Genomic DNA, 27,516 nt, shown 5'->3' on the forward strand with positions numbered 1-27,516 from the left:
TACTTAAAATATCCCCCAATTTATTTCTGATGCCTTTTAAAGTTATTGACACCCAGAACAACTCAAAACGCACACAATTAAGTAAATGTAACATTTGTATTCTTTTATATATAGGAAAATGTCTAAATCTTTAGCATACTATTTGAGAAGTTTTGACAGATAACTTCATTCTTTTTCGTAGACACGGATATAGCACAGTTATTAAACCCATAAACTCAAAGTGGCACAAGACCAAGCAAGCCTGAGCCCACCAACATTCCACATGGATGAAGAAGGGGCCTGTAAGGCCCTACCCTCCCTAAAACACCATAGCCTGTTAATGCTGCTGGGGTGGGGGGAGGTAGCCTCTGGAAGGTTAATAATCCCACACTCATGCAAACAACCCTAATTAAATGCAGCAAAGCATCAAACAAAAATGTTGAATGAGAAATTGTTGGGAAGAAGGGATTTGAAGGGTTGGATTAAAAGAGACATTGGGGGAAGGTGGAATCTGACTTGAGTATATTATTTATATAATTGTGAATGAATAGTACTTTAAAAAAGAAAAAAAAAACATTGCATCTTTATTCCCACCAGCCTAAAGCATGCACTGAAATCACCACTCTTGTGAATGCTGATAGTGCAGTATCTCCAATGTATCTAGGACTGAGGCCGGGCTCGGAGGAAGATTTAGGCTTCCACCAGTTGCTGTAAACATGACAGGATCCCGTAAAGAGCCGACAGGGGCATCTTGGCTTCCAAATCCCAAGTTGACCTGGGACTATTCGGCTCCATCTTCAGACCACACCCCTTCAGCAATTCGTAAGTAATGGCCAAGCCCTCACCCTGGAGTGGGGCGAGAAGCTGAGGCTGGAGTGTGAAGGGAATGTTCCAGGGATACTTGAAGTTTGGCTCTAGGATGCTCCTTACCTAGAACAAAAAGTATCAGATTGAGCAAACCAGGCTCTGACCCCAGAGTGGGAAATCTTCTGTCCCAACACCCAGGATAAAGAACTAATAAGCAAGACCTGAAGCACTGTGCATGGGTTCCTTACCTATAACATGGTAATCATACAGCCTACGCTGCACAAGACTGTCATCTGCATGTGTATGTGCACATGTATGCATATGTATACACACTTTTGTATTTAGAGGGAAATATACAGGGAGAGAAGAGGCAATTTACAAATGGTAACCGTAAACAAAAGGTGTAACTGACTTGTATCCCCTTACTTCCCACAAACATGCCTTCCTAGTCAGCTAACATAGACCTAATGGGTCTTGCTTCCATAAATGCAGAGATGCACCTGATAATGCAGAACCAACCTGCCTGCTCCCCAGAGGGTTCCTGACTCCCCTCCTTGTAGAAACCTCATTGCTTTGTTCTAGAATGTTCTTTCTGTCCCTGCTTTCCTCTTCCCTCTCCCTGGACTGTCAGCCCCTGGGAGTTTCTCACCAGCTCTCTTTGCTGCAGGAGGATCCGCATCTCCATAGACTGGGCCAGCAGATCGAGTTGGGTATCACTCAGCACTGGGGGGAAGGAAACATGAAGAAAACGGATTTTCTTCTTACCATGAACTAGGAAATCCAATGAGAGGAAAACTCAGACACAGCAATATGTCCCATTAGACTTGAAGGTCAAACGCACTACTCAAGAAAGGTCTCCTACCCTGGAGATGAGCTCTAGGCCCGTAAGTGACATGACCCAGAGCCTGAAAGTCTAAGGGCTGAGGCAGGAACCACCTTCCACCAAGGATGTGTTAGGCGATTGGCGACTGCTCACTTTCTAGACCTCAGACTCTATCTGTGGTCCATTCGCTGTTATCACTCTGAGCGTTGCTGGCTTTAGAGAGAAGGGTGATTTGAGAATGGTCACGAAAGTTCAAAGGCTTTGGGGAGATGGCAGCCCTCTGAGGACCAACATGAGGACTCTCCCCACACTCCCCTCAAATCATTCTTACCCATTAGGGCTTGAAGGAGATAAAGAATGAGTCCCTTTAGGTCAATCCATGGGGTGCTTGAGTTCTTTCTCAGCTCATCTAGGATTAAGCCAGCTGGGCCATCCATGTGCCCCAACTGATCCAACTCCAGCTGCAGGAGACAGGTGTTCTGTTAGTAACATCATTCTCAGTGCTGGGGACTGCATGGCTGTATACATGCTGAACAAGTACTTTTCCACAAAGCTACACCCTGGGCTCCTTTTACCCTTCATTTTCCTCATTCCTGTGACAGGGTCTTGGGCTGTTACCCAAGCCAGCTTTGAACTCACTATGAGAAAGACCTTGAACTTTCAACCCTCCTTCAAGTAGCTTTAGCTTCCCATATCTGGCTCAAAACTATTCTTGTGTAATGTGCCTATTTCTGGAGGAGTTAAGTACCTCCCCATGGGGATGCTGAGCAGAACTAGGGGGCCACACTCTCTAACCCTCCACCATGTGCATGGGGCCAGAGTCCCTAACCTTTGATGTCTTTCTCAGTCTCCTGGGCATCACATACATCCCTCCTCCCTTGTGTCTTGGCATCCCTGTGTCCCAAACATTTCTAGGAAGCTATTGATCTCTCACCATGTTTATCAGGTCAAACAGAACATCACTGTCACTGAGCATGGGCAGGAGATTGGAGAACACAACATCTTGAACATCCTTTGAGAGCATAGCCAGCTGCTCTTTGCGTAGGAAAACTTCCTTTTCTAGGTACTTGAAATCTGCTCACAGACAGCAACACCAATCAGAAAGTGAGGGCAATTCTTCAATTAAATATCCCTAGGATGATAAGTCCTTCTGTACCATGTCCAGCAGCTAAAAATGTCACCAGTGACAGCCTGCTTGAGCACCCCAGGAGGCGACTATCACAAAGCTAGAAACCAGGCAGCATTGGCACTCTGAAAGGAGGGGACACAGCACGGGGGTGGAGGTAGAGATGGAAATCTGAACACTGGCTATTGCAAATGGGAGAGAAATGACCAAGTATTCGTTTCTGAGATCTATCAGGAATGAAATGTACTGCTGGGCTCTCGTGGCAGCAATCCTCGGTGTTCATAGATCAGTTTCCAATTGTGATAAAGAAGTATGTGGTGAGAAGTCAATGCGTTTGTGGTTCTTGGGCACCTGGCACATAAGAGCTACGCTGATTGGTAAGTGTCTCTGAGGCCCATAAAGACTCAGTCAAGCACTGCATTTGAGGATACAACATCTGCTACATCTCCTACTCGCGATCCATGACAGTGGGCGGGTGCCACAGTGAGGCACATCTGTGTAAGTCTTTCACATATTGCCCATGCTGGAGCATGGTCCCAGTTTGTCCTCAGTGAACATCGGTGCACACAATTGCACATGTGTGGATTCAACTAACTAAAAGAAAAATGTGGAAGTAGACCTCCATTTTTTTTTATTCAAAAGTAAGCTCTCATTTGAGTTCCAAGCCTATGGTTTCCCACTAAAAGCCCAGGTTTTCTCTTTTAAAACACACACACACACACACACACACACACACACACCCCACACATACACACATACACTACACAGACCACATGCACACCACACACACACACCACACATACACACATACACCACACAACACACAGCACACACACACACACACCACATACACATACATACCACATACATACTACACACACACACACACACACACACACACACACACACACACTCACCTAGATGGACGGGCTCCTCTATACGTCCTAGAAAGAGAAACACAAGCTGTTACCTTTCTTCATCTTCCATTTGCTCTTGAGACACACGTTGGAGATTCTCTCCTACCATCCCCTCCTTCCTGCTCCAGTCTATGCCTTCACCACATTGGCCTTCCATAAACTTTCCCATCCCATAGGAACCAGAGCGAGGGCTTGTAGCATCACCCAGCTCTCCATTCCCAACCCCACCAGACACACTCACCAATTGGAGGGATGTAATCTATCCACGAGCCTAGAAAGAGATAATATATTAGCCCACCCAAGAACTAGTGTTTGTCCTTATGTTCCACATATCCCTCCCCCTACCCAACCCCTTGTGCTGAAGACCAGATGAACCCCTTATGTCTCAAGACCTTAGGTGAAGACAATCAGGTGGGATTTTGCTATTCGGCTGTCTGCATGAGGATGCAGGTTGGACTTTCACAGTCCTGGAACTATTCACTCACCTAGTCCGTTTGCTGAATATGGCACTGGAAAGAGAAAGTGCAGGTTTACTCTCCAAAGCTTACTCTCTCCATTCTTACCCTGACCTCTGACCTTTCCAACTCCTCTATCCGTCCTTGCTTTTCACCTTGCAGTTATGCTCTTTTGAGGAACTTCCTAAGATAAACCCACCCCCAGGTAGATCCTGTTCAACAACAACATACCTATCTCCATGGTTTGACTACGTGACGACATTCCGAAATTAAATATTCCTGGAAAGGTCTTCTTCTTAGCATTAGCAGAAAGGAGAATGGCTGAACGGAAAAGAAACTCAAGTTAAGAGAGGTGAGGTTACACTTGCTAGAGTTCTTCCCACACTGCATTTAAGGACTCCCAGGCCAAACACCAGGAATGGGGTCAAGCGGAACATCAGCCTGTGTATCCTTGAATGTTTTCACAGGTGCCCTGAAACTTGCACTTTATTATGTTTGTTTATATATTGTGTGCACGTGCATGCATCCCTTAGAGCACACACAGAAGCCAGGGACACCTTTGGAAGTCACTTACCTCCTTCCAACATGAGGGGCACAGAGATAGAACTCAAATCATGAAGCCGGGCAACAAACGCTTTTACCAGCTAATTCATCTCACTAGCCTGACACTTAGATCTTAAATAAACACTTTACGTGACCATTACATCCTCTGACATTCAAGAATTACTCCATGAGGGCTGGAGAGAGATCAACTGTCAAGTGCTTTGCAGCTCTTGCCAAGAACCAAAATTCAGTTCTAGAACCCACATGGCAACGCCCTCTTCTGGCCTCCCTGGACACTGCATGCACTTCGTATGCTTACATGCAGGCAAAACACAAATACACACAAAATAAAAATACGCAAATAAGTACTCCATTAGGTAAAGCAGACTGTTTTCCTCCTGCCCTGTCATACAGGCCTCTTGTTAGCCTTCAGTTACTAGCTGACCCTTCTTTATCCACTCTCAATCTGGTGATCTCGCATTGTTTTGCATTCACGTTCATGGAGTTATGCTGAGGTCTAAAACTTTTGCCTAACAACAAATTTCAAGCATTTGACCCCTGAAATGAGCCTTTGGAAAAAACAAAGATGACAGCATTTAATGTGTGAACTAAAGAAAGTTAAGACAAAAAGCAAACTTCGAAGAGTGTCTGCAAGTCACATTCTGAGCACTAGGGGGCGAGCACGGCATCTTGTTTATACAATCAGGCACAGAAGGGAACCAGCAGGGTCAATGTGCTGACTAATGAGCACAAATTTAGTCCTCATAACAGACCAAAAAGGACTTAATAGCTGCCATATCGCTGCCAAGCAGCTTCAGAGAAAACTGGCCTTCTCGTGTGTAAGGGAGAAACGACAGTGTTGTTTCTTTCCGAAGCTGAAGAGGTAGAGGAAGTGACCAGCAATACATCCGGCTCCAATCTGTCTTCACCGCTTAGGTTCACCAAGCACTTTGCCTGACCTGTCAGTAACTGGGCTCTGCACCTTTAGAGCCCCTTATCCCAGAGCCCCCTCCAATTATTGCTTCCTCTCACCCACCTAGTCAGCTCCCCTAGTGTCCTCTACATTTCCTGTCCTCCCGTGCACACATCAACCTTTAGAGTTTATCCTCCAGGAAGCACCGCACCCCTCCCCTCGGATTCAGCCTCCACAAGTATGGCCTTGGTTCTCTAGGTACAACATCTGATCCAATCACATCGTTTATTTGTTTTATTTTGCTGTTAATATTTTGAGTAAAGGGTTCGTTGTCTTTCCCCTCTGTAAATGAAATCACTTTTCATTTACCATGATCTGTAACCATAAGGCCACCCCCCCAGCCTCCTCCCCCAGACATTTTAAAGGCATCTCCAATCTTGTTCCCCTTTCCCACCCTGTGATTCAATCAGGGGTGCCATAAGAATGTTGACAATTTCTGTAGAAGCAATCAGCCACTAATTGTACTTACTATATGGGAGAGCCCAGCTTCCTTGTCTATTGCAGATGACTAGAGGATTGACTCCAGGTCTTTGCCTTGACTAGAATTTACAAGGTAGATACTGCAGGAGTGTGTGGGGGCACACACGTGTGTGTCATGTACATATGTGTGCAAAGCATAGGCGCATGAGTGTGTACATGTGAGTGTGTGCCTATAGGGCATTGCCTCCTGTCCGAGGATCTGCCCTCCACACTGAGGAGTAACTTGGAGCTCTGAGACCTACTCATGTTGTGGCACTCACATCACACACAGGTACATGCCTAACACAGACACTTATACCCCATGGCAGAGTCTGAATTGAATGTGTGTGTGTGTGTGTGTGTGTGTGTGTGTGTGTGTGTGTGTATGAGTAGTGTAGTGTGGTGTGTATGTGTGTGTTGGGGTATGGTACACCTCAAGTTGAGAGTCTTGGAAAAAATTCTATGCCATGTTCAGGCATTCTGTCTATAGCTTCAGTTGTGTTGTACTTCTGTTATTTTAAGGAGCTGTAATGTGGGTTTATGGGTCATCTGGTCAACCTGGTGACTCCCTACTGGGCTTCTAAGAGTGACAGGACCTTGAATGGCTAGAGATGAATGCCTAGAGATGGCTGGGATTAGCCTGGACTTCACCCAGCTAAAAAGTACCTCCATTTGAATACTCCAATCAGCTCCCTTCTTTACCTCTGCAACTTCAGCTTCAGTGTTTGAGGTTGGAAATGCTTAGAGGTGACTGAGGATGATGGGACAGGTGCCTGGGACAGTGAGGAGAGTGAAGAGAAGAGGAGGTCCGTGTCTTTGGATACCCGACCAGGCCCCCACCACTGCTCACCACAAGTGTTATTCTCAATGACCAATTGCTTCTTCTTGTAGGCCAACACTGCACCCTTTGGGATAGGTACTAAATCTGTTGTTTCCCTTTGCCACTGTCCCTGGGCTTCACCCTGGGGAGACAAAACAACCTTAGGGATTTATAGTCTCAAAACACCATTAAATGCTTGAATTACCCTAGATGCCTAGAACACATGAAACTCAAGACGGATGATCAAAATGTGAATGCTTCACTCCTTCTTTAAAAGGGGAACAAGAATACCCTTGGCAGGGAATAGAGAGGCAAAGATTAAAACAGACACAGAAGGAACACCCATTCAGAGCCTGCCCCACATGTGGCCCATACATATACAGCCATCCAATTAGACAAGATAGATGAAGAAAAGAAGTGCAGGCAGACAGGAGCCGGATGTAGATCGCTCCTGAGAGACACAGCCAGTATACAGCAAATACAGAGGCGTATGCCAGCAGCAAATCACTGAACTGAGAATGAGACCCCCGTTGAAGGAATCAGAGAAAGAACTGGAAGAGCTTGAAGGGGCTCGAGACCCCATATGTACAACAATGCCAAGCAACCAGAGCTTCCAGGGACTAAGCCACTACCTAAAGACTATACATGGACTGACCCTGGACTCTGACCTCATAGGTAGCAATGAATATCCTAGTAAGAGCACCAGTGGAAGGGGAAGCCCTGGGTCCTGCTAAGACTGAACCCCCAGTGAACTAGATTGTTGGGGGGAGGGCGGCAATGAAATGAACATAGTGGAGCACATGTCTTTTTTATATGTTGGGGCATCTTGTGGGTATATGCCCAAGAGAGGTATAGCTGGATCCTTAGGCAGTTCAATGTCCAATTTTCTGAGGAACCTCCAGACTGATTTCCAGAATGGTTGTACCAGTCTGCAATCCCACCAACAATGAAGGAGTGTTCCTCTTTCTCCACATCCTCGCCAGCATCTGCTGTCACCTGAGTTTTTGATCTTAGCCATTCTCACTGGTGTGAGGTGAAATCTCAGGGTTGTTTTGATTTGCATTTCCCTTATGAGTAAAGATGTTGAACATTTCTTTAGGTGTTTCTCAGCCATTCGGCATTCCTCAGCTGTGAATTCTTTGTTTCATAGCTGCATTTCTATGTAGGTCTGTATTCTCTGCTAGCGGTTGGGGGAGGCTGTTTCTCCTCATTCCAGCTCTTGTCTCCATCAGTCCATGATGGAGTCCATGATGTCTTCTGTGTCTTCTGTCCTGTTACTCATTATCGTCTGGGGATTCTAAAGGTACCAACTACTGAACACAGCAGCCCTGCAGGGTCTGAGAGAGGACATGAAGCATTTGTCCTTCTGAGTCTGGGCTACCTCATTCAGGATTATTATTTCCAGCTACATCCATTTCCTGAAAGTTTCATAATTTTACACATCTTTGCAGGTGAATAAAATTCCATTGTGTTTATTGCCACATTTTCACTGTCCATTCATGAATTACCTCTATGTTCCTTTACAATGCTTTATGGAGCTGAGTGTACCCACCCTTGGTAAAAATATGATGTCTTAGAGTTTCCATTGCTGTGAAGATACACTATGCCCAAGGCAACTCTTACTAAGGTAAATACTTAATTAGTGCTGGCTTACAGAGTCAAAGGTTTAATCCACTATCATCATAGCAGGAAGCACGGCAGCAACCAGGCAGACATGAAGTTGAAGGAGGCGAAAGTTCTACAGGTTGATCCGAAAGCAGCCAAGAGAAGACTGTCTACCAGGCAGCTAGGAGGATCTCAAAACCCACCCACACAGTGACACATTCCTCCAACAAGGCCACACCTACTCCAACAAGGCCACACCCCCTAATAGTCCCACTGCCTGGGACAAGCATATTCAAACTACCACATATATTTAGGATTATAATGTCTTTGTGTTGGACTGTTCTCTTGATCTGTGTGAACTGACATTCTTTCTTCTGACTATTTTTGGATTAAAGTCTATTTCATGAGATTTTACTGTGGCAATTCCTGTCAGTCTACTTCTCTTTTGCTTTGAATATCTTTGCCTGACTTTCACCCTAAGACAGTTTCTATCTTTAGTGGTTGAGGTATGCTCCTTGGAGACAGAAAATTGGTCCTGTTTTTTTTGTTGTTGTTGTTGTTTTGTTTTTTGTTTGTTTGTTTGTTTGTTTTTTTTTTGGTTCTTTTTTTTCGGAGCTGGGGACCGAACCCAGGGCCTTGCGCTTCCTAGGTAAGCGCTCTACCACTGAGCTAAATCCCTAGCCCTGGTCCTGTTTTTTAATCTAGACTGCTAATGTGTGTCTTTTAATTAAAGAGTTTAAACCACTAATGTTCAAAGTTTATTGATTTCTGTCATTTTGTTTACTTTTATGATGTTTGTTTAATCACTGACTGAATGTTAGTTTTTGACATCACTACTTGTATATTCTTACCCCTTTCTCCATGCAGAAATATTCTTCTTAGTCTCCTCTCTAGGGCTAGTCTGGGAGTCATAAATTTCTTTCATAAGCTTTATTATGGGAAGGTTTTCTTTCTCCTTTGATTATAACTGACAGTTCCACTCAGTATAATTATCCAGGCTGGCATTCGTATTCTTTTAGGGCTTGAAGTATTTTCATCTGGGCTCTTCTTGGTTTTCAAGTCACCATAGAGAAATCAACTATTATTTTGATGAGTCTGCCTTTATATGGGACTTGGTCCTGGATCATGTGAATCACATGTGCTTGAAGGTATTGAAATCTTGCCCCTTCAGATGTTTATTATCACAGCCAGGCATGGTGAGATAGACCTGCAATCCCAGCATTTGGAAAGTGGAAGCAGAAGGACCAGGGGTTCAAGGCCAGCATAAGCTCCAGACTCAATTGAATGCAATCTAGGCTACATAAGACCGCATCTCAAAAAAAAATATCTGTTATCAGATGATCATGGAACATGGATTAACGGGTATGATTTAGTAAAGGTGTCCCTGTGTTTTTCCAGCAATGAAATTTGTGTGTGTAAATAATACAGAATCCTTACATTTCCGTTTCTACAGCATCTGCTGCTTACTCAAAACAAAACATGGTACCAAATAATAATATCTATTTTGGAATTTACTGGCCCTATGTATTAAAGCATTATAATCAAGGACATTAGAATACAATGTAAGATCAGGAGTTAGCATATACTACATATAAGCAGTGGAAAATAATGACCCCATCCTTCTGACTCCTAGAAGCTGGTCCCCAGAATCCCTCGAAAAGCAAGAGTACACTAGCTGGACTAGCTATCATGTCCTCATCCCATACCTTGACCAACTGGGAGACGAGCGCTTTGCCTGAAAGGTCAATACTGCTGCTGCCTTGCACCACGGTATCCTTGGTCACTTCAAAGACCTCTGTCACCACATACAAGTTGTTCCTTCCCATCTGGCAATCTGTCACAAATGACAGCTTCTTATCCAAGAGTTTCCTGAAGATGTAAACCAGAATAGAAAGATCCAAGTGGCTAATTTCACAGAAACAGAGACCAAATCATGAACAAACAAACAGAAAACGTGAGACAACCTTTAAAAACAAAGAGATTGAGTCCGCTTTAGGCTGGGGATGTGTGCTGGCCATGGAGTGTGAGGACATGAAATGGGGTCCCCAGATAGCATGTGGTTATTGTTAATAATATGGTACGTGTGCTTGAAATCTGCTAAGACAGTAGGCAGTAAATGTTCTTGCCAGAAAAATAGCAGTTACTGAGCTAGCAAGATGGTTGAGCTGGCTGCTGGCTGGTTGATGCTGCAGACTCTGAGGATCTGAGTTTGATTCTCAGACACACACAGCAAAAGAAGAAATCTGACACCTGCAAGTTGTCCTCTGACTTCTACATGTGAGCCATGGCATGCATGCATGTGCATGTACACACACACACACACACACACACACACACACACACGCGCGCGCGCACACATGCACACACAGAGAGAGAGAGAGAGAGTAAACAAATGTAATAAAATTTTTAAAGAATGGTTACCTGAGGGAGTGATAATATGTTACTGACTTATATGCATATATCACACCAAAATGCTGCACATGAAACATACATTTCTACTTCTAAATTATATGTCAAGAGAGATGGGATAAAAAATTCAATCTAGGGCAAAGTGGTTAAGAGCACTGAATACTCTTCCAGAGGTCGTGAGTTCAAATCCCAGCAACCACATGTTGGCTCACAACCATCTGTAATGGGATCTGATGCCCTCTTCTGGTGTGTCTGAAGACAGCTATGATGTTTTATAATAAATAAATAAATAAATAAATAAATAAATAAGTATAATTTTCAATCTAAATCCATAAGCACTGGAATGCTGATTGCTTAAAGGGACTGTTACCGTCTTTGTCATAGTTTAATCAATATTCTAACAGTCATGTCTACTGATTTGTTCCTTGTTACATGCCCATCCTCTGTACAACAAACAGAAAGTTCTATCATATCAGAACCTTTGTCTGTCTGTCTTGTTTTCCTGCCCCCATCACACTAATAGAGCCGTCATGGGTAACTACCCTAATGAGTCGTGGACTATACATCATTATTTCTTTTTTTTTTTTTTTAAGGAGAATAAGCTGAGTTGTCATCCACCCGAGCAACAGAACCTGCTTGCTGCCTCTTTGCCTGTAGGAGCACGTCCTGACACCTGGCTGAGCTACCCTTTCACCCCCAGGGGCCTTGCCTGTTTTGGAGACTTTCCAGTTTCGAATCCGGGATGCTCCTACTCTGAACCTCGATGTCATATCCACAGGACTGAACAAACTCTGCCGATGCACCTCCGTCTGCAATGGTGGCTTTGACGTCCACATCAGCCTTCCATTTCTGGGACGTGATGTGTTTGAGGGGCATGGGAGCTGACACTTCAGTCTCTGAAGAGGAAAGGCCAAACAGGTTTAGCTCAGAATCCACTGTGGAATAGCTGCTCTGGAGAATGGGAAAAATAAGCGTAGCTCCCCTCCTCCTTCAAATCTTTGTCAAGAAGCTAGCTAATAATCAATATCTGAAATGTAAACTACCACAGAGGGCAAATTCTGGAACCCATGAAAGCATGGTATTCATCCCAAGAAAGAAAAATATCAACTGCGCAGTATCTAGAAGTGTCTGGAGAGCATCTTTGCAAGCAGAGAATCCAGCCCCAGGGTACCTTGCTGGAATAGAAAAACACCTGGAATTTGAGAGTAGACTGACCTCAGTCTGGATCCTGATTTTACCAGTTTGAACTATGTAACTTCGAACAACTTTTAAGAACCTCAATTACTTTTTTGTAAGATGGGTATCATAGCTCTATTAAAAGAGGCTCTTGGAAATATTGTAAGATCAAATGCACAGATGGGCCCAGGATTCCTAAAGTCCCTTCCTTGTCCTTTGCCCTTAGGCAGAATGGCTCATGAGCTACCTGTCTGGGCACCTCGTAGACTCTGGGAAGCTGCAGCACTGAAAAATGCTGATTTTCACATTTTTCTGCCCCCTGACTGACAATACCTGGGACGGGAAAATTGGGCTCCAAGATCTGCAGAAGGGAATATCCGACCGGAGTATCTTCAGATTTAAAGAACAATGACTGCGGAGTCTTCTGAAGTATGTCAAACTGGCGGAATTTGGTTGCATCTGACAGGCATCTGACTGGCCTCAGATCTTTTCCTTGAAGCTTTTTGACCACATCCTTGCTAACCTGGTCAAATGTGTAGAGCATGTTGCTAGGATTGGACAGAAGGAAGCACAAAGTTTAGTTGAGAAAAGAAAGAGCGTAACCGACTCTCAGTAACTCGTGATGTCTTTCATAAACCACCGATGTGTGCGAGAACCCCCAGGTCAGCACACAGCAGAAATATACACATCCAAGTTATCCTGGAACTACTCCCAAGGGCCAGACTACAGACTTGACCTAGATGCCCGCCAAAAGATGAATGGGAAAGAGGCTGGAAATGTGGCTCATAGGCTAAAGTACTGACCGCTCTTCCATAGGACTCACGTTCAATTCCCAGCTCTTACATGGTGGCCCACAACCATCTGTCACTCCATTTCCAGGGGATCCTACAACCTCTTCTGACTTCATCAGACACCAGGCACTATTCAGACATACTTACAGGCAAGACATCCATACACATAAAAATAAATAGTATTTTTAAAGATGAATAGAGAAAGAAAATGTGGTATATATGCATAATTACATTTTATTCATCCATAAAGTGTGAAATTACATCACATACAGGAAAATGTATGGAATTCAGGATCATCGTGCCAAGTGAAATAGACTAAATTCAGAGACACAGATATTCCATGCCTTTCTTATACACATATTCTATATCTTATGATATATATATATATGTATATAAAATATGTATATATAACTTATAAAATAGAAATGACTACTTTTCAGAAAGATAGGGGCTTTGGGGTGGGTCAAGAGAACAAGAAATGGTGATGGGCAGACCTGACGAATTATATAATATGCTGTATGAGAATGCCATAATAAAATCCATTATTTTATGCTAATTTAAAATAATAAATACAAAAAGAAGAAATAAAAGGACTAATGACGTGGATAGGCATTTATCTAAATAATAAATACAATCAGTGGGTTCACGCCCTTCCCTAGCACGCATAAGGACCTGGGTTCAAGACCCTGTGCTACCAACAAGAAACACAAATAATCAATAAGTATACAGAAAACGTCACCACTAATCATAAAAAAAGTTAGTCAAAATCACAATGAGGTATTACATTTCCCAAGATGCTATTGCAAAAAGATATAAAGGCAGTGACTGTTGGGATTAATGTAAAAATTGGAACCAGGTACACTATGAGAATTTAAAATTTTATTTCTTCTACAGAAATCAACTAGGTTTCTCAAAAAAAACCTTAAGATTAGAATTGAGGGCTGGAGAAATGGCTCAGCGGTTAAGAACACTCACTGCCTGCTCTTCCAGAGGTCCTGAGTTCAATTCCCAGCAACCATATGGTAATTGGTCTGATGCCCTCCTCTGGTGTGTCTGAGGACAGCGACCATGTACTCACACACATAAAATAAAAACAAATCTTAAAAATAATCTTTTTTTTAAAAAAAAGACTAGAATTGAAGACAGTATCTCAACACCACAGTGGTAGCATACTCATGATCATTGCAGACTATGCATGAAGGCTAAACAGTCTAAATGTCTGTCAACAGAATGAGGGAAATGTGAAACTTACTGTGGACTATAATCAGCCTTAAAGAAATTCTACAAAATGCAGTAATTTGATAAATCTATTTTTATTGGATTTTCATTTATATTTCAAATGTTATCCCTTTTCCCGGTTTCCCATCCATAAACCCCCATGTTCTCCTCCCTCCCCCTCCTTCTATAACAGCATTCCCCCTCCCAACTACCCACCCCTTCCTGCCTCCCTGCCCTGACATTCCCCTACACTGGGGGTCCAGCCTTGGCAGGACCAAGGGCTTCTCCTCCCATTGGTGCCCAACAAGACCATCCTCTGCTACATATGCAGCTGGAGCCATGGGTCCATCCATGTGTACTCTTTGGGTGGTGGTTTAGTCCCTGAGAGTCCTGGTTGGTTGGTATTGTTGTTCTTATGGGGTTGCAAGCCCCTTCAGCTCCTTCAATCTTTTCTCTAACTCCTCTGATGGGATGTCAAACTATATGTCAGTCAAGAACGCACACACATGATTCTACTTACCTGAATTATCTCAATCTTTCCAAGACCCAGAGAGTACAACAATGCTGTCTACCAGAGAGAGCTCTGTAAAGAAGGAGAAAGATGTTAGTAGTCAATCAGCTTAGTGTTTCCTTTGCACAGATGAAGAAACTACAGATCTGTTAAGAAGGGTTGGATCTGTACTCTGTTGAAGGCAGAGCTCATACTATGTATTACCACAATATATTAAATATTACAGATAAAAATTTCCACACAACAGTCATAACTCTGTATAACTAGGTGTTCTAGGTTCTGAATAGATATCAAAATCTTCAAATAGCCACACACTTCCAGTAACATCTTAGGTTGTCCATAGAATGCTTAAAAAGTTATTGTATTAGTAATTTTTTAAGTTGCTATGAAAAAATGCCTAAACATAAATGACTTAATGGAGGAGAGACTAATATTGACACAGGATTTCAGAAGGGCAGTCACTTGAGCTCTGTGCATTTTGACAGAACATCATCTGTGCTGGGAACTGAACTAGGATCCTTTGGAAGAGCATTGTGATGGTTTGTATATGCTCGGCCCAGGGAGTAGCATTTTTAAAAGATGTGGCCTTATTGGAGTAGGTGTCACTGTGGGTGTGGGCTTTAAGACCCTCTTCCTAGCTGCCTAGAAGCCAGTATTCTGCTAGCAGCCTCCAGATGAAAATGTAGAACTCTCAGCTCCTCCTGCACCATGCCTGCATGGATGTACCATGTTCCAGCCTTGATGACAGAGGACTGAACCTCTGAACCTGTAAGCCAGCCCCAGTTAAATGTTGTCCTTATAAGAGTTGCCTTGGTTATGGTGTCTGTTCACAGCAGTAAAACCCTAAGACAAGCATCAAGTACTCTTAGCTGCTGAGCCATTTCTCCATCCCCTAAATATTTTCCTTTTTTATACATATGTGTATGTGTGATATGTGTGTATGTATGCATGTATGTATGTATGTATGTATGCATGCATGCATGCATGTTTGGGTGTGCAGGGACACATATTTCTATGAATGTTCATGTAGGATGGTGTCATTATACAGGTGAAGGCAGGTACAAGATAGAACTAGGGCTGTCATTGGATGAGAAGGAAGGATGGGCAGGACAAAAGTTTTAGAGAGGGGAGGAGACTGGAACAAGAGGAGAGGAGCAGCGGAGAGAACATGGAGGTGGATGTTAAGATTCCTGTCTCTGCACATTTATAAGTTGTTATGAATATTCTTAAGGGATGGATGTGTACAGTGCTTTGTATGTCTAGATGAGCAAATTATATATTATCAATTGGATCAGATATTATTGTGTTGTGTGTTCTTTCATGTGACAATTTAAGTTTAAGAGAGTGTGTGGTGGTTAGACACGCTAGCCTACCACAAAATTGGGGTATGTCTGGCCTGGTGGCAACCTGTCTTGGGAACCAGATGGGTAGAGAAATTGTTGCCAGGCTCAAAGAGTAACCATCAACAGTGTGATATGGGATGGAGCAAAGCAGGTGAGATGCTTTGCTGACTGAGATGAAGATATCTACCAGATATCTTGGGTCACTATGATGCCGGACCTAGTGAGGGATAAAAGACAACATTTTCTATTATAATTTTACTGCAACATGTTCACCCACATGTGTGCATGTGAAGGTCTGTGGTTGGTATTTAATGACTTGTTCAATCACTCCTTACGTTCTATATTGAGGCAAAGATCCCCACCATGGCTATTCTGGTTAATCAGCTTGCCCCAGAGGTGTCCTATCTATACCTCCTGCATGGTGAGATTACAGGCTGACACCTTGCCTACTGGGTTTTACATGGGTCCCTAGGATTAGAAGTCTAATCCTTACTGGGGCAGTAGAATCTAAGACCTTCAATCCCAGTACTTGGGAGGCAGAGGCAGGTGGATGTTCAAATTGGAGCCCAGCCTGGTCTACAGAGTGAGTTCAAGACAGGCAAAACTATAAAAAGAAAAAGTCTGATCCTCATATATGTACAGTGGGTGTTATACCTGCTGAACCATCTTTCCAAGCCCTTGTCTGAATATGTTCATTCAATGGTCAGTTTATTCCAAAGCTATGGGATCCATGAATCCATAAGGCCAGTTGCACTACCAATGAGCAACATGGCTCTGCTACACAGAAAAACTCTTTCCTGAAAACAAAATCCCAACAGCAAAGAATGCAATTACTTCTGAGGCTATTCATGGCAATGTTCAAATAAGACATATCTGCAGCTTATACACTAGGGTGAAGACCCAAGATTGCTACGGAATTTTTTACAAACGTAGTGATTGGTTTTATGCAGACCATGGGAAAGGGGAGGAGTGCAGAGGACTTCAGGGTCCCTAGATTGAGCAACATGACAGAGGTGGTGCCTTTGCCCTGACACCATTTCCAAGAAGAGAGAGAAATTGAATTTCTATCTCAGCACATTGACTTTGAAAGCCAGAGAAAGATTAATCATACATACACGCACAGGAGTTGTAGAAACTGTCATGGAGATAAAATGTGTGGGTGGAAATCGAAACTTTGGTTGTAGATATTCATGAACTTGCATATGTTAACAATACTTTGCAGGAAAGTCTAAGTAAGATTAACTGGCTTAAATCATTCTCTTTACAGTAAAGAATAAGATTTCCAATGACGAGGAACTGAGCTTTGAACAATACAACTATAATAAGAACTGTCAACAATCATAAAAAAGGCTTCAGGGGACCATTTTCAACTATGTCTCCAACACCAAACCTGAACAGAGATGTGTCAGAGACTGGTCTTTGCTCTTCCATACTCCCGGGAGCGCTCCACTATTTCTCTTATGGAGAACTTAAAAAACGCTTCCTTCCCTGCAGGTAACATTACTTAGGAAAACCCATCAACTCATTTCACAAACCAGCCTGAAGAACTCTGTCTCACCACACAGCCTTCTTTCCTTACCTACTCCCTCATCCCCATCAGCACTTACCAGGTGGAAGCCGGTTTTTCTCTCTAGAGAAAGTACAATTGAATGTGACTCCTTAGTCCTTGGACCTTTTAATCTAATATAACTTGTACGAACTCCAGGACCAAATCAACGTGATTCTCTTCACTATGTTTCTCTCCTTTCAGCAGGTCCAAGACAATTTTCAATGCAGTGTTCTGACCAGGTAAGCACAGGGATGCACTCTTTTCTCCAGGAACTTAGCTCTGGGCTCAGAACTTGTGTTCAAATCCACCATCCAAAAGAGTATGGATCTGCATCAGAGAGCATTTGCAGGTGAGCCTGGAAGGCTCTCCTGGCTCAGAAGAGGGAGGATTCTTAGGAAACAGTGCACCTCTCTCTTTATAAAGAAAACCAGTTGAACAAGTCTGATTTATGATTGTCAGGAAATGGGTTTGGAAGGACTCACCTTCTGGTGAACGTGCTGGGTGTGACATGTCTGCAACGGGAGGATTCACGGATGTGCTGGCACTCCAAAAGTTACTTCATTCATTGCTATAACCAATGCCTGTCAGAAAGCAACTCCAGAAAGGAAAGGCTCGCTTCAGCTCATTTTAAGTACAGAACTTAACTTCGCAAACAAGTTGAGCACCAAAATATTAATTCACTTGAGAAAAACAAAATCAGGTTTACATTTAAAAAGCTTGAAACTCACTAGAAATCTCAAGAAATCATTGTGAGAATCTATTTATATTTTGACTGAGAAAAGTTTTTTTTTTAGATTTATTTGTTTTATGTATATGAGTACAGTGCTGCCATCTTCAGATGTAAGAGGGTATTGGATCCCATTATAAGTGGCTGTGAGCCACCATGTGGTTGCTGGGAATTGAACTCAGAACCTCTGGAAGAACAGTCAGTGCTCTTAACCACTGAGCCATCTCTCTAGCCCCAAAAGTTTTGTTTTTGTTTTTGTTTTTGTTTTTTTTAAGAGAAGTAACTTTTTTTTGCCACCAATGATGCAATGACAATGACTCTCATACAACTATTGATAGAAACAAACCATGAGAATATCTTTTTTCTCTCTCTCTCTCTTTTGGATATTTTTTTATTTACATTTCAAATGTTATCCCCTTTCCCAGTTTCCCCTACAGAAACCTGTTATCTCCCCCTACTTTTATGAGGGGGCTCCCTGACACACTCACCCACTCCCTTCCACCTCCCCACCTTGACATTCCCCTACACTGGGGCATGTAGTCTTGACAGGACCAAGGGTCTCTCCTCCCATTGATGCCTGACAAGGCCATCCTCTGCTATGTATGTGGCTGGAGCCATAGGTCCATACCTCTATACTCTTGGGATTGTGGTTTAGTTCCTAGGAGCTCTGGAGGGTCTGGTTAGTTGATATTGTTGTTCTTATACGGTTGCAAATCCCTTCAGTTCCTTCAGTCCCTTCTCCAACTCATCCATTGGTAACCCTGTTCTCAGTTCAATGATTAGCTGCAAGCATCTGCCTCTGTATTTGTCATGCTCTGGCAGAGTGGCTCAGGAAACAGCTATATCAGGCTCCTGTCAGCATGCACTTCTTGGCATCCACAATATTGTCTTGATTTGGTGTCTGTATGTGGGATGGATCCCCAGGTGGGGCAGTCTCTGGATGACCTTTCCTTCAGTCTCTGCTCTACACTTTGTCTCCACATTTCTTCCCGTGAGTATTTTGTTCCCCCTTCTAAGAAGGACTGAAGCATCCACACTTTGGTTGTCCTTCTTAAGCCTCATGTGGTCTGTGAATTGTATCTTGGTACTCCAATGTTTAAATGTACCACATTTTCTATATCCATTCCTCTGCTGAAGGACATCTATGTTGTTTCCAGCTTTTAAAATGTGGGGTACAAAGCTTAACAAAGGATTCTCAACTGAGGAATGTTGAATGGCCGAGAAGCACCTAAAGAAATGTTCAACATCCTTAGTCGTCAGTGAAATGCAAATCAAAACAACTCTGAGATTCCACCTCGAACCAGTAAGAATGGCTAAGATCAAACACTCAGGTGACAGCAGATGCTGGAGAGAACGTGGAGAAAGAGGAACACTCCTCCATTGTTGGTGGGATTGCAAGCTGGTACAACCTCTCTGAAAATCAGTCTGGAGGTTCCTCACAAAAGTGGACGTAGTACTACCTGAGGACCCAGTATACTACTCCTGGGCATATACCCAAAAGATGCTCCAATATATTACAAGGACACATGCTCCACTTTGTTCATAGCAGCCTTGTTAGTACCAAAATTACCTAGAGAGTTAATATCGTAAGCTTTAAATTCCTCATATACAAGCATGCCTTAAGAAAATAATCAAGGGGTTGGGGATTTAGCTCAGTGGTAGAGCGCTTGCCTAGGAAGCGCAAGGCCCTGGGTTCGGTCCCCAGCTCCGAAAAAAAGAACCAAAAAAAAAAAAGAAAATAATCAAAATATTAACAAATATTTAGGTATAATATTCATTAGGGCATAATTCAAAATACTAAAAATTTTCATTTTGTAACTGGATTTTGACTAGTTACACATTTCTGTAATGGTGCCTGTCATAGTCATTGTCCTATTGTGTGAAGAGACACCATGATCGAGGAAATTTTTATGAAACTATTTAACTGGGGCTTATGAGACAGTGAGGTGGATTTCAGATACAGTTGAACAGAAGCAGGTATGAACTTCACTGATATTGGACCTACTCCTGGATATCTGTTTTCTTTCTTAAATTTAACTTATTTTAAGTTAATGTAATAACACACACCTTTAATCCTAGCAATTAAAGACAAAGGTAGACTCAGGAAGAGCTCTATAAGGTTAAGGTCAGTGTGGTTCTACATGGTGACTTCCAGACTAGCCATGGTTACATAGTGAAACGTGGTCTCAAATGCATATCTACCCAGTCCATATGTGTGTGTGTGTGTGTGTGTGTGTGTGTGTGTGTGTGTGTGTGTGTGTGTGTGTGTACGTATGTACAGCCATCAAACCCAGGCAATATTGGTGATGCCAAGAAGTGCATGTTGACAGGAGCCTGATATAGCTGTCTCCTAAGAGGCTCTGCCAAAGCATGACAAATACGGAGGCAAATGCTAGCAGCCACCCATTGCACTGAGAACAGGGTCCCCATCGGAGGAGTTAAGAGAAAGGACTGAAGGAGCTGAAGGGGCTTGCAACCCCATAAGAATGATACCAACCAACCAGAGTTCCTAGGGACTAAACTACCACCCAAAGAGTACACATGAACAGACCCATGGCTCCAGCTGCATATGTAGCAGAGGATGGCCTTGTTGGGCACCAATGGGAGAAGTCCTTGGTCCTGCCAAAGCTGGACCCCCAGGTGTAGGAGAATGTCAGGACAGGGAGGCAGGAAGGGGTGGGTGGTTGGGAAGGGGAACACCATTACAGAAGAAGGGGGAGGGGGAAGAGGATGAGGGGTTATGGATGGGAAACCAGGAAAGGGGATAACATTTGAAATGTAAATTTAAAAATCCAATAAAAACTAATGACTACATAATTCTAATAATATATACTATTAGAATATATAATTATAGAATATATAATTATAGAATAAATAATAATATAAGGTAATATCAATAGAAATTACATTTTATTGAGCAGTTTAACAGCAAAGAACATTTAAATATATGTATATAGTGATGTGCAGCTTTTATATGACCTATGAAACAATTAAATGTTTGTCTAAGTTAGTTTCCAGCTAAGTATTAAATTGACAGAAATAGAAAAATACACACACACACACACATACACACACACACACACACACACACACACACACACACAAAGCGGAAAGACCTAAACTATGAACGCAACTTAACTTTGAAGTTAAGTTGGCTTTAATACTATCCCTATATAACCCACTTTCTAAAATAAGTTAAATTTAAGAAAGGAAACAGATATCCAGGAGTAGGTCCAATATCAGTGAAGTTCATACCTGTTTCTGTTCAGCTGTATCTGAAATCCACCTCACTGTCTCATAGGCAAGCCCCAGTTAAATAGTTTCATAAAAATTGCCTCGATCATGGCGTCTCTTCACACAATAGGACAATGACTACGACAGGCACCATTACGGAAATGTGAAGCTCGTCAAAATGCAGAGACTAATCAACCATGCCATGCTCATCCACAGTTGGCACACCTATAAAACAACCCCAACACCCAAAGGCTCAGGGAACATCATGGAAGAAAGAATGGAAAGACTGTAAAAGCCAGAAGATCAGGAAGTCTGCTGTGAGATTTTTGTCTTCAGGAAATGAGAGGGAAGCTATATTTATTTTAAAAAATATCTCAAAATTAGAATCACCTAAGCCATACCTACACACTGGCAACACAAGCTGGCACTGCAGTGTGGGTGCAGCAGAAAACTCTCACAAGCCCCTACGAGTACATGGAGAATTAGAAACAACTAATGTCTGCTGAAAGGAGAGTGGGTCTTCTACTGGGTCAAACCACTGATAGGTCATCCAGTCCCAAGTGGTCAACCCCAAGCACATACACATACAAGCAACACGAAATGGACTCAGCAGAATGTATTCACATATAAATATGTGGCCAGGTGTACAACAATAATTACAGGAGAGCTCATGAACTTTATAGGGAGTGCTAACCCTGGAGGGGTTGGAGCAAGGAGAGAGGGAGTTGAAGATAATACAAAGTATCACATGTGAAATTCTCAAAAACATTTAAATATAATTTTTTAAAATGAAGGGTTTGGGTATCTATTGTTGCTTGCTTTCAGGTATTGAAGGTAACTGAGGTATCCTAGTTTGCTTTCTGTTGTGTGAGAAGCACCATCACCACAAGAAACTTGGGGAGGGAAGGATTTATTTCATCTTATACATCTAGGTTATAATCTGCTTTTGAGGGAAGTCAGGCAGAGACTCACACAAGAACTTGGATGCGAGAACCATAAAGAAATGCCACTCAGTGGCTCACTCACTTCCTCATGGTCCACCTACATAGGTATGGTGCCGCCCACCATGGTCTGAGCCCTTCCACGTAATCAGTCAACAGAATTGGTCACTGAGGTGGTCACAGGCCAATCTGATCTTGCCATCCCCCAACTGAGATTGCCTCAGATAACTCAAGATGACAGCTGCAGCTAACCAGGATGCTGAAGCAGATGAAGTTAAACTGTGGCAGGGCCAGCTATGCAATAGAAAATGCAAACAGATACGAATTAAGGCAGCTGGGGGCTGAAGAGACGTTCAGTGATTAAGAGCATTCGATGCTTTTGCAGAGAACCAGAGTTCAGATCCCAGCACTTTCACTAGGTGGTTTACAACCACCTGTAACGCCAGCTCCAAGAAGTTGGATGCTGTCTACCCACCCCCTCAGCCCCTCATGTATACACACCTACCAAGACATATATACAGAGACATCAGTTTAACACACAAGGCCCAAGATTAGAGCAGCTATTGAGATAATAGATATAACCCATTTTCACGAAGAAGATCCAGAGATCCAACTTTAAAGGTGCCCATCAGTGGTTCATTAGTCAGGGTTCATAGAGTCACAGGACTTATGGAATGTCTCTATACAGTAAGGGAAATTATTACAGTCTGGAGTCCAACTAACCCAACAAAGAGTAGCTGTGAGTGGGAAGTACAAGACTCTAGCAGTTGCTCAGTCCTACAAGGCTGGGCATTCCAGCTGGTCATCGGTATGAGCTAGAATTCTGAAGAAGAACAGATGTGCTAGCAAGTAAGTGCCAGTAGGCAAACAAGAAACCTTCCTTCTTCCATTGCCCTTATGTTGCAAAGGTGTGCACCAGATTAAAAGTGTGTATCTACCACGCCTAGACTTAAACTATTCTTGGAACTTGCTCTGTGGCAGGCTGGCCTTAAACTCATAAATCTACTTGCCTCTGTCTCCTGGAGTTAAAGACATATACCACCTTGCCTGGGCCCAAGCTTGTCATAGTCACTATGCCTCTCCATCTGGATCAAAAGCCTGTGTCTTTCGGCCTCAAAATCTGGAGCACAGGTGTGCCCTCCATTTCTGGTTTGCAGCTCTTTCCAAATGTAGTCAAGTTGACAACTGGGAATAGCCATCACAACTGGGATGGTGGTGTTTGGGCTTATCTCACGCCTGACTGTAAAGAAAATGAGTGCTTATGACTCCTTTAATACCAGTACTCAGGAGACAGAGGCAGGCAGATTCCAGAGTTCAAGATCAACTTGGTCTACAGAATAAAATGGCAAGGGCTACACAGAGAAATAAGAAAAAGAATCCTATGCGGAGAAAGAGGAACACTCCTCCATTGTTGGTGGGATTGCAGACTGGTACAACCATTCTGGAAATCAGTCTGGAGGTTCCTCAGAAAATTGGACATTGAACTGCCTGAGGATCCAGCTATACCTCTCTTGGGCATATACCCAAAAGATGCCCCAACATATAACAAAGACACGTGCTCCACTATGTTCATCGCAGCCTTATTTATAATAGCCAGAAGCTGGAAAGAACCCAGATGCCCTTCAACAGAGGAATGGATACAGAAAATGTGGTACATCTACACAATGGAATATTACTCAGCTATCAAAAGCAATGACTTTATGAAATTCGTAGGCAAATGGTTGGAACTGGAAAATATCCTGAGTGAGCTAACCCAATCACAGAAAAACACACATGGTATGCACTCATTGATAAGTGGCTATTAGCCCAAATGCTTGAATTACCCTAGATGCCTAGAACACATGAAACTCAAGACGGATGATCAAAATGTGAATGCTTCACTCCTTCTTTAAAAGGGGAACAAGAATACCCTTGGCAGGGAATAGAGAGGCAAAGATTAAAACAGACACAGAAGGAACACCCATTCAGAGCCTGCCCCACATGTGGCCCATGCATATACAGCCATCCAATTAGACAAGATGGATGAAGAAAAGAAGTGCAGGCCGACAGGAGCCGGATGTAGATCGCTCCTGAGAGACACAGCCAGAATACAGCAAATACAGAGGCGAATGCCAGCAGCAAACCACTGAACTGAGAATAGGACCCCCGTTGAAGGAATCAGAGAAAGAACTGGAAGAGCTTGAAGGGGCTCGAGACCCCATATGTACAACAATGCCAAGCAACCAGAGCATCCAGGGACTAAGCCACTACCTAAAGACTATACATGGACTGACCCTGGACTCTGACCTCATAGGTAGCAATGAATATCCTAGTAAGAGCACCAGTGGAAGGGGAAGCCCTGGGTCCTGCCAAGACTGGACCCCCAGTGAACATGATTGTTGGGGGGAGGGCGGCAATGAGGGGAGGATGGGGAGGGGAACACCCATAACGAAGGGGAGGGGGAGGGATTAGGGGGATGTTTGCCCGGAAACCGGGAAAGGGAATAACACTCAACAATCGAAATGTATATAAGAAATACTCAAGTTAATAAAAATAAATAAATAAATAAAATTTAAAAAAGAAATAAAATTAAAAAAAGAAAGAAAAAGAATCCTAGAAAGGGAAGGCAGAAGGGGTCAAGTTCAGAGGATGTAACAGGACTTCTACATAAAGAAAAGTTTCACCAGGTAGAGGACACTAAAGATGTGGATAGAAGTTGTAAGTCTTAAATGCCTGTTTAACACATCAACGCAGACCTGGCTGTCAGGGTTCCCAGCATCCTTTAGTCCTCACCTGGCATACCACCCCCACTTCCCCAGAGGAACTTCCCTGTACTATCCAGCCATCTTGTCTACCCACCCTTTTTCTACCTTTTGCCCTCTTGGCTGCTTCACCTGGCTTCTGCTCTCTCTCTTCCCTGCCCCCTCCTCACATGGTTCAGGGTAATGTCCACTCTGGCCTCTCCCAGATGTTGTTGCATTTGGCTATGCTCTCCCTCATATCTACAATAAACTCCTCTTCCATCAGAAGTTTTACAAGATGAGGAAGATGATGATATTGTCATTCTGTTTCATAAGGTTTAAGAAGGTGGGATGGTTATAGAAAACAAGCTTTGGTGGCCTCGCTACTTTGGATAAAAATGTTTTCTCATGAGCACAAATAAGCAGCAGCTGCATATACACATACAAAATGATCACACACTGCAATCACATGAGTACATCTAACCATCGAGAGAGGCAAAATAAAGACACTCTTATCTCTGCAAACAGTGTGGGCCTTCGGTAAGAGTTTTCTTATAAAGGGGAGGTGTAGTTTGCTCAGTTTATCTTCCCTATCCCTTCTGGATGAATGAATATCTTCTCTTTTATAGCTTGGCTGAAAACTGCTTTGCAGTTGGGTGGAGAAAGATAAGGGGTCGGGGGTGAAACTTTGTGTCTCCGGTGTGGTTCCCAGACCCAGTGAGCACAGAAAATGAAAACAGCCTGTGGTCTTTGACAGACTAGAGAAGCAGTTGGTAATTTTGTGAACATAGGTTAGTATTTTAAAAATCGTAAGCCTGGAATGAGCCAGGTATGAGGGTCCCGTAAGGAATAATGATAAGTCAGTAAGATCTGGAGTGGACGGAGACAGACTCCATGTTTTAGAAGGGCTGAGAGCTCGGTATTTTGCATTGGTTGAACTAGTGTGTCAAGAACTGACTGTAGGTGAAAGCAGTCAGGGGGCGTTGGGAGGGGGAGTGTGTGTTGGGGAGTTGGGCTGCAGGATAGAAGCAATAGCTGGTTCCAAAGGTTTGCAGGCCTAGAGGCAGGAGTGGAGTGGGTGCCCATAGAAACATAAAGGCTAAGTAAGGATGGTGGTGTTAATGTCTCCCCTCAACCCCTAATCGGATGGGGAAAGCAGAAAGAAGCTGAGAGTTTTGCAGCGTCCCTGAGCCTCCATAGGTATCAGAAGGGAAGAAAAACATAGATTGAGAAGCTGGGTGTTGCCATCCTGTAGAAGAGAGAACTGGGGGTGGGGGGGTGGGGGAGGAGGTATGGCTGGGAAGAAAGCCGAAAGCGGCTTTATCTCACTCAGGAGGAGCTGAAGTCTACAGTTATCTGGCAAAGGGCTTTATGGATACACCAGGGGCAGAGCTGGAATCCTGCAGTCCAGAATGAAAGTCAAGAGTCCCACGTGAACAGAGCGGTCTTGCGCAGGCGCAGTGGCCTTGGCATCCGGTAGGTCAGCTGGGTGGCACCCACCAGCAGCCACCCCGAGGTACGAAGCTGAGGGACGTGTCCCAAGGCTTCAGGTTCCTCCTTGCCCTGCTGCCCTGGGTTCTCTGAACACCAATTCAGCTTGCCTCCTCCCTCTGCGGCCTCCCTGACTTGGGCTGACCTGCAACCCTTAGTGTGACCCTTGCGCTGCCCAGGGAGTGTCGCCATTGCCCTGCACTAGGACCCAGATTCCTCTCCTCCTGTCTCTTCTAGGTCCCAGGAGGGCGATGCTTGAGGACCCAGGTGCTTTCTCTTTACTGAAACCCTGCTACCACAGAAATTATCATTTAATACTGTTGGGATAAAGAATATAGAATATAGCATCCTTTTTTGTATTGTGACATACTTAAAAGCTTTTATTTCCCTTCTTTCTGTTTTAAAACAAATCAGACATTTTTCTAAATCCCTCGAAGTGACAGTGGGACCTAGGAACTGCCCCAGAAAAGAGGGGTGGGGCCAGCACCTCCAGCAGTCACCAGGGCTGGGTGTCAGGCTCTCTTCTCCAGCCTCCCAGTCACCCCTAGACCAGCTCCCACCTGCCCTAGTTTTTTGGGGTTTTTTGTTTTGTTTTGTTTTTTCTTTTCCTCGCTGCAGCCCAAGGCTCATCCTAAAATCAACGCCCTGCACAGACAGGTGAATCCCAGAGCCCACCTCAGGGAGGTCCTGGCTTCAATGTCAAGAAAACCATGATACAACGCAACTGGAGATAAGAGGAAACTGGAGTCCACCTTAGGTCCTTCCGCACAGGAATTTGTACAACCACAGGGAAAGCAAGTAGGATTCCTGCTCCCCTCTCAACCCAACTCCTCCCTCTGTACAGCATGCCTGGGTCCCCAATGTCTTTGGGAAAGAAAGAGGGGCGAGAATGCAGAGCT

At 43.6% G+C, this 27,516-nt stretch overlaps 2 protein-coding genes across 19 annotated transcripts in view; one reads left to right on the top strand and one right to left on the bottom strand.

Moving 5' to 3' along the window:
- Gsdmc (gasdermin C) lies at positions 1–27,273 on the bottom strand. 2 transcript variants are annotated; one of them, XM_063263247.1, is made up of 14 exons: positions 17,563–27,273; positions 14,622–14,684; positions 12,426–12,640; positions 11,626–11,812; positions 10,214–10,376; positions 6,933–7,044; positions 4,339–4,428; positions 4,138–4,161; positions 3,894–3,923; positions 3,653–3,679; positions 2,544–2,683; positions 1,941–2,070; positions 1,436–1,509; positions 1–909 (listed from the first exon to the last, which is right to left on the bottom strand). In XM_063263247.1, exons 3-14 carry the CDS (start codon positions 12,634–12,636, stop codon positions 670–672), a joined length of 1,428 nt encoding a protein of 475 aa, XP_063119317.1. In that variant the 5' UTR covers positions 12,637–12,640; positions 14,622–14,684; positions 17,563–27,273; the 3' UTR covers positions 1–669. The 2 variants fall into 2 exon arrangements, with proteins under 2 accessions (XP_063119317.1, NP_001127967.1); NM_001134495.1 differs by lacking the exons at positions 4,138–4,161; positions 14,622–14,684; positions 17,563–27,273 and having other exon boundaries at positions 545–909; positions 12,426–12,636.
- The window catches only part of Gsdmdl1 (gasdermin D like 1), a 10,501-nt gene continuing 9,560 nt past the window's right edge, over positions 26,576–27,516 (top strand). For 3 of the 17 annotated variants that reach the window (XR_010052973.1, XR_010052972.1, XM_063263525.1), the window contains exons 1-3: positions 26,579–26,602; positions 26,855–26,884; positions 27,271–27,415. The gene's annotated coding sequence lies outside the window, so the exon portion shown is untranslated. Of the gene's footprint in view, positions 26,643–26,854; positions 26,885–27,235; positions 27,416–27,516 lie in introns of those variants that run through there. The other 14 variants (XM_039079168.2, XM_063263518.1, XM_039079167.1 and 11 more) reach the window with 11 other exon arrangements.

The sequence above is a fragment of the Rattus norvegicus genome, chromosome 7 (assembly GCF_036323735.1).
Source record: "Rattus norvegicus strain BN/NHsdMcwi chromosome 7, GRCr8, whole genome shotgun sequence".
Classification (NCBI taxonomy): Eukaryota; Metazoa; Chordata; class Mammalia; order Rodentia; family Muridae; genus Rattus; species Rattus norvegicus.